This window comes from Ctenopharyngodon idella, chromosome 2, assembly GCF_019924925.1.
Source record: "Ctenopharyngodon idella isolate HZGC_01 chromosome 2, HZGC01, whole genome shotgun sequence".
NCBI classification, from domain to species: Eukaryota; Metazoa; Chordata; class Actinopteri; order Cypriniformes; family Xenocyprididae; genus Ctenopharyngodon; species Ctenopharyngodon idella.
In genome coordinates, this window is record NC_067221.1 from 32,355,029 (window position 1) to 32,367,759 (window position 12,731).

At 38.1% G+C, this 12,731-nt stretch overlaps 1 protein-coding gene across 1 annotated transcript in view; it reads right to left on the reverse strand.

Moving 5' to 3' along the window:
- Positions 1-12,731, reverse strand: part of LOC127506316 (desmoglein-2-like) — a 44,456-nt gene that overhangs the window by 15,795 nt on the left and 15,930 nt on the right. The window contains exons 5-7 of the mRNA XM_051882695.1: positions 2,005-2,165; positions 1,532-1,666; positions 303-488 (exon numbers count right to left, since the gene is read on the reverse strand). Coding sequence (XP_051738655.1) covers positions 303-488; positions 1,532-1,666; positions 2,005-2,165 — 482 coding nt within the window. The remainder of the gene's footprint in view (positions 1-302; positions 489-1,531; positions 1,667-2,004; positions 2,166-12,731) is intronic.

Consider the following 12,731-nt stretch of genomic DNA (forward strand, 5'->3'; position numbering starts at 1 on the left):
AATGATAAGTGTGTCAGGCTGAAACTAGCAAAATACACTTGCGTTGCACCTGGCACTGCATTGCGCCAGGTGTATGATAGGGCCCCATAAGCGCATATGAAGTGCGCTATTTGGGACAAGGCCTCTGTTTCATGCCAACTTTGCCGATTTTGTTTTTAAACAGTCAGAATGTAATGCAGGTTTTGCAAAGTGGCAAAAGTGTTATTGCAGTTAAAAACTATATTAGAATAGTTAGTGTGCAAGGGAAAACAAAGCACTGTTTGTAAAAGCAAAACAGAAAAAAAAAAATACAATCAGCTTACCTTATTGAGAATTAGTACGCCTTCATTGGTCTTGTTATCTGTGGTTATGGAGAAATAACCGGCTTCGTTTCCTGACACGATAGTGAAGACAGCCAGCCAGTTTTCAGAATAGATGAGATCAGCATCAGTCGCTTGAATTCTTACCACTTCCACATTTTTAATGTTTTCCTCCACCCTGCACTCAAACTATAAACCAAACAAAATGATTACACATACATTAATAATTAGGGTTAGTTCACCCTAAAATGCAAATTAAGTCATTTACACACCCTGGTGTTGTTCACATGCAGTATGCCAGTCTTTCTTTTTCAGACCACAAAAGCAGAATTTTTCAAAAATGTCCCACGCTCTTTCATGTAATGGCAGTGAATAGCGATGAGCATTAAGCTTTTTTAAAAAAGATGAAAAGCATCACAGAATGGTCCGATGCTCCACATGCCATATAGTCCAAGTGTTCTGGTGGTATACGATAGGGTATGGTGAAAAACAAACCGGAAATGAATGTATTATTTCACGAAAATCCTGACCTTGGCCGTTGGTTTTATGTGCTCAGCTGTAAGACATGCTCGTTCGTGTAACTCTATTAGCACCACAGTTTACTCCGTCTCGCCCAGAAAAAGCACACAAGTTGTGAGAAATCTCACAGACGTGCACATCGTGCAGTCATGCACAGAAGACCAATGGCCAATGTCAGGATTATCATTAAATAATACATTATATTTCGGATTGTTTTTTATCAAACCCTATCGTATATCCCCAGAACACTTGGAATATCTGACACTTGTCACATGGGACCATTCTGTGATGTATCTGCATCTGTTAGGACACTGTGTAAAGTGCAGGTGATTCCCAATTCCGTATGTTCTCCTCAACCGCTTTGAAAAAAGCTTGACGCTGGCTGCAATTCTTTACCATTATATGGAAAAGCATAAGCAAGATATTTAAAAAAAATAATCCTTTTGTGGTCCGAAAAAGAAAGAATTGCAGGGTGAGTAAATGAAAACTTATTTTTTTCAAAAGATTTCATTTCAGTTAAATGCCCTGACCTTTTAATGCTTGTGACGTGTAATATAAATATATAATATAAAATATAATACGTGTTTTACATGTTCCCATCTGCATAAATCTATCCTCAACATCACATCATAAACTAAAGATATGTCATTTTAAGTCATTTGGTATATGTTGCAGTAGCTGAGATGTGGTGATACTCAAAAAATAAACCTTACAATGTTTTTCCCCAAAGTAGGAATGTTGTCATTGACGTCAAGTATTTTGATAACAGCTGTCCCTGGCCCTGTAAATCCGTTTGGAGCTCCATTCATATCGGTTGCTTTAATGATCAACGTGTATGTGTCTTTTTTCTGTGATGAGAAAAGCACAAACTTCAGTCTCATGTGGAGGGAAAATATCAGCAATACAATTAGGATTCATTTCAACAGTTTCAAAACCTTTAGATACAGTCTGTGGTAAAATGACCCAGAAAAGTAGAAGAAATCCATTTTCGGAATGTCAGTCAATGGGAAATTTTAAATCTTTAATCTAACATTTCTTCAAGAATAAATTTGACTTACAAAACACCTAAGGCTGAAATTAACTACACAATAAGTTTTAATGAGTCTGTATGTTAAGCGGTTCAAGCTAAATTAATTACAAAATGCAAACACGATACTAATTTAAATTCATGTTAGTGACTGTATACCTCTCTGTCTAGCGTGTTGTGCATGACGAAAATCTCTCCAGTCTCTCGATTAATGTAGAACATGTCAGCGTGACTCTTTTCAGCAATGCTGTAGGAAATTTTTGTATGCAGAGTTCCTTCTTCATCTGCATCTGTTGCTGTGATTTTCGTTACAAACGTGCCTGAAAAATGAGTACAAGGGTAGAGATAGCACATCTTAAATACAAATATATTTCATGAAATCTTAATTCGACTGCATTCAAAAGTGTTCAAACAACCTGTTAGAGCTGTTTTTGTATATATAGTGGGAAATGTATTTTGTTTGTTTTTCTTTGTGTATATTTACTTGTGTTTTAGTTATTTTAGTACTTCACTCAGAAATGTTTCCTTGGCAACTAGATTAAATAAAATATAAAGCTTAGTTTTTTAACATTTATTTTGTTTCAAGTAACGAAAATGTTGTTTTCATGGTTTTGGTTTTAGCTTTAGTTTACGATAAGACACTGCTGAGAGGTAACAGCTCGTACACATTCTGAGCATGTGCACAGGCCAGTATGCCACACCTCTGACCACTGTATGTGTCCTTGTACAGCCCACTCCCATTCACTGGGCATTATCCTGAATTATGAAATGCAGCAAACAGGGTGCAAAGGCCATTGCACATGAAATAAGGTTTGTTGATAAGGGAAGAAGGAGGCTGGAACTAGCAAAAGGTAAACATAACTTTAATAATTAAAATAAATAAAGAACAAAACAAAAGTAAAGTAGCAGCCCCTCATGGATAAATGCCGCATAAACTAAAACAAAACCACAACATAAAGTCCTAGGCCTGGTTCTCTCTCGTCGTCATCCACTGTTGTCACTCCCTCTTTTTATCCTTCCAGAGCTCTTCCTTGGGATTCGAGACCAGTTTGTCACACAGGTGTCGCTTATTAACATTCGCTCCACCTGCCTTGATGAGGTGAAAGAAGCAAATGGAGGATGAGGGATGAGAGAGGCGAGAGAGGGGAGAGAGGAAAAAGACAAAAAGAAATTCTTGGTCCGGTTCCCCAACCACACTGCCGATTTGTCCTCAGACAGTGGAGAGGCCATTACTTGCGGTGCCATGTGATGGTACTGGGTGCTCATCTGTGGACGGCTTACTACAGGTGCCCGCAGCGAGCCCCCCATTCCCTCACTCTTTTCCCCTCACTAAGCAGAATGGAAGCTGTGGATGAGCTGAGTGTTTGCAGAGCAGAAGCTCCTACTATGTGCTTTTGTGTCTATTGTGAAATTGGCATCAGTTAATGCACCATCAGAGCATAAAAATGTGGGCAAGATTTTATCTGTGTACATGTGCTTACATGCTCCAAGCATGAAGATTACTGACATTTAAAAGTCAACATTCAGTTAATTATTGTGTTTCACAATGTGTGTTCTGAAGATTGATGCATAAATATGTGAAGTACAGAATGTGTGATTCTTATTTTCTGTTAAGGTAAGTATATATATGTAACAAATGGTAATTACTGTAAAATATAAGGAGGATCTGATGTTAAATTAGGTTGTGTTTATTTAAAGGTCAGTATTTACTTTTTAATGTTGTGGCTGATCAGTGTATCAATCTTGGGTATACCACTTATATATGACACTATATTTATTTATTGAGTTGACTTTTTAATCTGTACTTTTATTTTATCCATCATACAGTGTGAGGTGATGCAGTATTTGCCAATTTGCACCAATACATCATTCAAATCACTGCGCACCAACACTGAGCAAGCCACTGGTCCTCAAAATGTATGTACAAGCCTATACTGTCACACATTCTCAGAGGCAAGATTTAAATGAACTCAGTTGCAGGTTTCTCTGTAAAAACTTAAATGGATGAATATGGGTAAGTAACAGATTCATGTAAATGAGAAGAATGTTGTGTGCAAGAAAGACACTGGACTAAGACCATTCTCGAATTACAAATGGCGTTTTTGCACCCTTGAAGGGCACTTCAAGAAGGGGAAGCCATCTGTAGGGGCGTTCCAAATGAAAGTGAACAACTGAATTCCTTTACGAAGGGCCCTTCCACAAGTTCGTTAGTGAAGGGAACATGCTGTAACAAATTAGCTCAAAATAAATATGATAATTAATCATAACTAGTTATAATTAATTATAAATATTTGGATCAGTTAATAAAATTATATATATCTTTGATATATCTTCTCCCTCCATGATATTATCTAACTATCACTCCATAATTTCTGAAATCTTACAGCAGCATGCTCCTATTAAGACCAGAAGTGTCCCTTCTTCCCACTCTTCTCCTTGGTATATCCCTGAGCTCCGTATTCTTAAGGCTACTGGTAGACGGCTTGAGCGTCTCTACAGAAAAACCGGTCTTACTGTACATTATTTAGCTTTTCTTGATCATCTCAAATATACAAATCTGCTCTCATCTCGGCTCGCTCTAGTTTTGTCTCTGCCACAATTGATAAATCAAGTAACAGGCCAAAAGCATTATTCAATACAATAAATAAGCTTACTAAACCTCCACCCCAAGACGCCATAGCTTCTAATGAGCTTTGCTGTTCTTTTCTGGATTATTTGCTTGAAAAGACTGATGCCGTCCACCAATGCTTCTCTACTGATACAAAGCTCAACTATCCACCAAATCTATCCAGTCAAACTCTGTCTTGTTTTTCTTTGACGACCCCATCTTCTGTCTCTAAGTTAATCTTGAAATCCAACTCTTCTTCCTGTCAACTTGATCCTGCTCCTACTTCTCTCCTGAAACTTTGCCATTCTTCCATCTCTGCACCTATCTCTCACTTCATCAATACATCTCTTACCTCTGCTTCATTTCCTCTACCTCTCAAAACTGCTGCAGTTACCCCTGTTCTCAAGAAACCCAACCTCGACCCCTCAGTTCTATCTAATTATCATCCTAATTCAAATTTACCCTTCATAGCTAAATTACTGGAAAGCACTGTTGCCTCCCAACTCCAGTCTTTTCTAGGTAAAAATAATCTCTTTGATCCCTTTCAATCTGGTTTTCGCCCCCTCCATAGTACTGAAACTGCACTTGTAAAGGTAGTGAATGATCTACTGCTTTCTGGTGACTCTGGTTCTCTGTCTATACTTCTGCTACTTGACCTCAGCTCTGCCTTCGATACCGTCTCCCATGAATTACTTGTTTCTCGTCTCTCTGATTTGGGTATTTCTGGTACTGCTCTTTCTTGGTTCTCTTCCTATCTCTCTGACAGATAGTTCTACATCTCAGTTAAGGATTTTCAATCACCTACTGTCCCCCTGAAGTGAGGTGTTCCCCAGGGATCTGTTCTCGGGCCTTTATTATTCATAATTTACATCATACCACTAGGTCAGATTTTACAACATCATGGTCTTAACTATCACTTTTATGCTGATGACATTCAATTATACTAACTCTGCACACCTACTCTACCTCCCCAAACTGACAAAATCTCCGCTTGTGTGAGAGACATAAAAGATTGGCTTAATTCAAATTTTCTGAAACTCAACATGGACAAAACTGAGATTATTTTCATTGGAACTCCCTCACTTACCAGCAATATTTCTACCAATTTCACCTGTGAAATTGTTGGTTCTCACATCAAAACATCCAATACTGTTAAAAATGTAGGTGTAATCATTGACTCCACCCTTTCCTTTCAGTCTCATATTACCTCTATTACCAAATCTGCATTCTTTCATCTACGTCGTATTGCCCAACTCCGTCCCTTCATCAGTAACAAAGATGCTGAAACTGTCATCCATGCATTTGTCTCATCACGCCTTGATTACTGTAATGCCCTTTTCATTGGTCTACCTGCCAGCTCCATTTCTAAATTACAATACATTCAAAACTCTGCTGCTAGAATACTCACCCATACCTAAGTGTTCTGCTCACATCACCCCAATTTTATATGATCTCCACTGGCTTTCAGTTGCCTACCGTATTAAATTCAAAATTCTCCTGCTCACTTTTAAATCTTTGCATGGCTTGGCTCCCTCTTATCTTTGTAATATGCTCATCCCCTACACACCGACTCGCTCACTACGTTCCTCTGACTCTGGCCTTCTCGTTGTCCCTCGGCATCGCCTCTCTTCAATGGGGGGCAGATCATTCAGTACTATCGCACCCAAACTCTGGAATTCTCTCCCCCGCTCACTCTGTTGTGTTAATAATATCTCTGAATTTAAATCATTACTCAAAACTCACCTGTTTTCTGAATGTTATACCTCTGATTTGATGAATTGATTGCTCTGCATTATTACTAATATTTCTCTGAATGTTATGTCTTTTAAGTCCTGTTTTGTATTTCTGTATTTGACTCTATTCTTCTGTATGCTTCCCTGTCCATTATTGTTTTCATCATTGTCTACTTGTATTATCTTTTCTTTGATAATTGTAAAGCATCCTTGAGCCCTGGAAAGGCGCTATATAAATAAAACGTATTATTATTATTATTATTATTAAAATTAACTTAATGTAATAAATTAATATTACAATCAATTAACCTGTTTGGCCAAGGAACACTCAGTGTTAATTGTTCATTAATTCTAAGAAATGTTCATTTCCAGGTTATGGGAAATAACATTCTTATTGTACTGTACTACTCAGAGCATGTAGTCAGGATCAGCATAATTAGGGACTCCAGTATATGAGCATGAAACACGGACAACTTTACGTGTGACATGAACAAGACTTTATTAACTAGACTAAACACTTAACTACTCTAACATTCACACGCATACATGCATACAGTTTACCAAGGGAAAGAGAGACCCTAAGCAGAATACAGGAAAACAAGAAGTTACAGCATTATTTGATATTCAGCAGATCAACAGCCTTGAGCAAACCATCAGCTTAGTTCTAACATGCCCTTCTTTAAAAGGGGTAAGGATACCTAATGTATCAAGTAATGACACTAAGTTTGATACTTGCATGTCTCGCCCATTTGAATTAAAACTTTCCTGATGCAATTCCTGGAGGCTTCCATTGAATCTTTGCTGATATTGTCTCGATGAAAGAGAACCAGTTGGATTCAGAGGATCTTTGGTGAATGGAAGGTCTAGGCCAGAACCTGGCATAAGCTTGGGGTTCCTTAGAAGCTTCTAGCTTCTTAGCATTATCTTCACATCAGCACTTTTCAGTACAGGAAAAGAGAGGGGGAAGAGACCGTGGTCTTGTGATCAGTGATTTTAAAGGGTCAAGATGTCATACCCTCTTGAGGTGTCTGAGCCAATAAGGAGTTGTTCTCTCGGAGGGAACTTTACGAGTCTTTGTGCCTTTGGCAGGATATTAGCATAAGACATTGGATTGGATGTTTGAGAGAAGAACCTTCTAGATTCTTATACTACTAATGTGTCACAGAGTTAGCAACATGTAACATAAATTACCAAATAGGAAACGGCAGTTGGAGTCCGTAGGTATCAAACATGCTACCCATGTGATTTTAGCTAACCATAAATTTTCAATTCTGAGACATTAATACCAAAATAGTTAAAAAGAGAGAATTAATACATAGAATAAACCCTATAAAAGGAAAGTCATGAGATGGGAAAATTGGATACATGTCTATACATCTCTCAAGTGGTTATATATAGAATATATAGAATATATAGGATTAAGAGGGTTTATTTGTCCTTCTCAGACAGAATGTCACTAGTCTCTGCAAAATTCTTTCTGTTAGCTATGTTTGGGATGCTAGTTGCAGTTTTAGGGGGATGGGTTCACAGAACTTTGAGAGAGTGAGTTTCTGGATAATTCATTAAATATAATGAATTAATTGTGTGTCTGATTGGTCCAGACGCTACAATGGTCACTTCAAGGAAATAATTTAATCATCTGCATAATGCATAATGCATAATAAAATGCATCCATCCATAATAAAAGAAGTCCATACGCGGAACACGGAAGAGCAGAGGATAGAGTAAAACAAAACAAATGTCAAAGGATTTTGATATAAGAGGAGCTTGAGTTTGTTGCACAGCCCTATTTGTTTAAACCGCGAGAGGCGCCTAAGCTTACGATACTCCTAAATCTTGCATCATACATCACGTCAGGGGGTTACTCATTTGGTGCATGCCGACTTGTGCAGTATGCATAAGGTCCTCCGCCAGAAGCTAGTTATTTGAATTTATAGTTTTAAATATGGATTCATATGGATTACTTTTATTATGGATGGATGCATTTTATTTTTGCTTCAGAATGTGACCCCCATTCACAACCATTACAAAGCTTCGAGGAGCAAGAATATTTGTAAATATATCTTCAATTGTGTTCATCTGAAAGAAGATAGTCATATACACCTAGGATGGCTTGAGGGTGAGTAAATCAAGGGATAATTTTCTCCTTTAACTTATAAAGTTAAGAGCAGATTGGGAACACACACACACATAAAGCATATTTTAAAAACTTATTTTTCTCTTATTTGTATCATATTGTATCAAATAATTTATATTATATTAACAGCAATAATAAGATATCCTGTTGTCACTGCCTAACGTTGTCGTGGTAACATTCCATGTGAAGCTAATGATGAAATTATGTGGTCTTTCATTGCTCCCTTCGCCAAGTGCCTTCTAAAGTGCCCTGCTCCCTCCAAAGTCCCAACTTCAAGGGCTCTGCCCTTCGGAGTGAGTAGGGCATAGGGATGCTCAGCTCCAATTGGAATTTGCCCCATGTCTTGGCTACCTTAAATAATAAATACCCCCTGCTGACTTTCGAGTATGAGTATGGAGTCATACCCTTTGGCCTCACTAACAGCCCGGCAGACTTCTGAATAATGGCATTCTTGACATGCTTTACTGCTATGTATGTGTGTACCTGGATATCTTAATTTTTTCAGAGCTGAATATTTTCAACATGTGAAAGCAGTGCTACAGTATCTCCGAACAAAAAATCAATTTGTGTAGTTTTGTGTAGTTGTGTCCTTTCTGTTTTTTTTGTTTTGTTTTGTTTTGTTTTGTTTTTTGTTTTTTGTTTTCTGGCATTTGAACAAGAGAAATGGTTTTGGACATCAATAAGGTCAAGGCAGTCTCTGGAATAGCCAGTTACGAACAAAGTTAAAAAGGTGCAACCATTAAGATCACAATAATCTGGAGTTCATCAGTGAAGCAAAAAGGTTGAATACTAATAGGTATAGGTATGCTAATAGGATAGGTATGCTTCTCTAAGCTAAGTTTACATGCACAATTTTTTTTTTAATTACATCAAAATGAATTCAAATCAGAAGTGCAGAAAGCCACCGTGATAATGTCAAGTATACCGCAAGTATAATTGTCATTTTTCCCTAGATGACTGTAGAGTCTCAGTCCATGAATCTTTCATCCCTTCCACAAAAGGGAGCCATCACCAGAATTCTAATTCCACTTCCTGTGCCACTACTTCACTTCCTGTATATTTAACCAACGCTTTCAGTAGCCATCTTTGTGTAACGCTAGTTCACCTGCATACCAACCATTTCTGTGACTACTATCTTGATGACACATCTAAAAAGAAATATATATATATATAAATATAAATACTTAGTTAATATTCAGGCTCCTCTACTGACCAGTTCATAAGATGTATGCAAACATATGCATCATGGCACTGAGCATGTGCACAATATATTTTTGCACAATACAATTTATTTTGGATTTAGCTCAGTTGAATCAACTGAGTTGTTTACACAAAGGCTTTTCAATCTGATTGAGCCATCAGTCTTATTACTAATGGATTATTTGGTTAAATGTAAACATGGCTACTAAAACCTCAAGAAGAGAGTGCGATGAGCTCACCAGACAGAACCCCCACCAGACAGGTTCTAAGTAGGAAGGCCGTTCATACCTCCTTCATTGTGTCCAAATGTCCTTCTGTGGGGAACTGCCAATATAGCACTGGATTTTGTTATTTTGAATTCTGAGGGTTTTTTGCAAATGTTATCAGTTATGGAAAAGTGACGGCAGCAACATGTCCTCTCCAGCACACAGCTCTCAGGCCGGTTTCACACCACACGTGTAAACAGAGCGTAATCAGCGTATACTTTTTTCGGCGCCCATGTTTAAAAAAAAAAATACAAACCATATATAAAATAACCACACTTTACTAAAGTAAATACTAATACTAAAGTAAAACAAAAATTGGACAGAAAATAGGCCTGTAATAAAATAATGTTAAATATGTAAGCAATAAGGTACTCGAGGCTGTGCTGTATCATGAATAAGTCACGGCTGAAGGGCGTTGTTAGGCACCACGCGAAGCAGAGTGCCTGCAACCCCTTCAGCCGTGACTTACTCATGATACAGCACTAGCCTCGAGTACCTTATTGCTTTTATAAAACGGTTACAATACACAATACAAATATAAAAGCCAAAAATATGTATCAATGCAACTTTCATAAAGTAAACTTACACTAAAAGCCTTCCTTCCACCGAAAAAAATAGTCCCTGACCGTGAACAGCAACAGAAGTTACATTATTATGCCATTAGATGGGGCAAAGACTGTCTTTATGAGTGTGTCAGTCAGTAGCGAAGACTTTTACAATGACTGAATTGTTGTGAACACGGAACAAGACGCAACTGACAAATGCTTTGACTAGCGCTGTTAGTCACAGGAAAACCCCTTAACTGATAAAGGACAAGATAATACATTGGACATTTAAACAGATTTTTTTATTATGAAAATAGGACTGACCTGAAGGAAAATGCTAAATCTGAATGCAGGTAATAAAATCGCTCAATCGATCTCTTTCTCACAATACTCTTCTAGTTCTACATAATACAGTAAACTTCAATGAACAATATCAACTGAGAACAAACAGTTTACGTTGCTAAGAGTGGTTGCTAAGGGTGTTGTGTAGTGATACACAGAACCGTTGGGTGAAGTTGTCATAGCCGTGTTTTATCGTGAATAAAATACAGCTATTGACAAATCAGCACCAAGGACAGGAACTAACCGTTTTATAACAATATATAAATAACAATATATCAATATATTATTCTTCATTCAGTTCTATGCAATAGAATCAGATATAACAGATTTATTTTTGACCAATTATGAAGATAAAGTACAGTCCTACACAGCTATTATTATCATCAGAGCATGTGAGCAGATTGCCTGATTGCTGAACACGGAGGGGCGGGGCGACATATTTTTGGCCTTTTTTCTCTTTCGACCAAAAACTGGCCTAAATTTTGGTGCATCCCTAGTGATAACCAACTGAATGTCAGATTAGGTAAGTTCAGTTCCTCCAGTTTCATCCTGAATGTGGGCATTCTACAGGGATGTGTGTTGAGCTCCCTGTTATTTGCACTATATTCACCTATGACTGTTTACCTGCCTCAGGAACTTCTTGAGATCTTTAATTGATGTGCAGTGGAGAGTGCACTGACATCCTGCATTACATACTGGTACAGTAACTGTATGAGATACAAGCAGAGGTCTCTGCAACAAGTTATCAAAATGGCACATAATATCATAGGCTGTGCTGAGTCCAAGTCATTAGTTCTCATTCTGTTACATCTATCTGCACCATTCAACACCGTTAATCATCAAATACTTCTGTCCACCCTCTCATCACTGAGAATCACTAGAACTTCACTTTGCTTGAATCTTACCTCACAGGTAGGTCCTTCAAGGTTGGTTGGGACAGTGGTATCCAAATCACATCAGCTGGTCATGGGGGTTCCTCAGGGATCAGTTCTTGGACCCCTCCTCTTCTCCATATACACTATATCACTGTGACCCATTATACAGGCACATGGTCTGTCCTACCATTGCTATGTTGATGATACACCGCTCTACTTTTCATTTCAACTAGATGATCATATGGTAGCTGCACGGATCTTAGACTGCCTGGTGGACTTCTCAGCATGGATGAAAAAACATCACCTGCAACTTAGCTAAGACAGAGCTTCTCATCTTGCCAGCCACTCTGTCAATACAGCACCAGTTAGCTATCCAGCTAGGTTCATCAATGATAATCCTCGAGTTCTGTCATTAGGAAAATCAGGCCCTTCCTAATCGTCCAGGCCCTTGTCACTTCTAGGCTGGACTATTGCAATGTTCTTCTGGCTGGACTTCAAACATGTGTGATCAAACCTCTGCAAATGATTCAAAATGCAGCAGCATGTCTTGTCTTCAATGAGCCCAAGAGAGTCCACGTCACACCTCTGTTTATCTCTCTGCACTGGCTTCCAGTTGCGGCTCACATCAAGCTCAAAACATTGATTCTTGCATACAGAACGGCCACTGGCTCTGCACCCTTCTACCTTCGCTCTCTCTTACAAGTCTACATCCCCTCCAGAAGCCTGCAATCGGTAAGTGAGCAGCACCTTGTGGTTCTATCACAGACAGGCACAAAAAAAAAAAACTCTCAAGGATGTTTTCGTTCACTGTCCCTTGCTGGTGGCATCTTCCCAACCCCATCTGGACAGCCAAATCATTCAAATTTTTTAAGAAACAGCTGAAAACTCATCTCTTCCACAAGCACTTAACTGCATCCTGCTAAAAAAAAAAAAAAAAAAAAAAATCCTCTATGCTTTCTCTATTTCTTTGTCTATGCTCTCATTATTCCTTAATCCCTCCCCGTTCTATATTATACTATCTTGAACGATGACTAAAACTTTGTATTACTGGAACTTCCTCAACTGAAAGTCGCTTTGGGTAAAAGTATCTGCTAAATGAATAAATGTATGTAAATCTACAAGTTACTAAAGTCAATCATTCACTTACTTTTTCCAGCCTGCACTGAATAACTCAGTATCT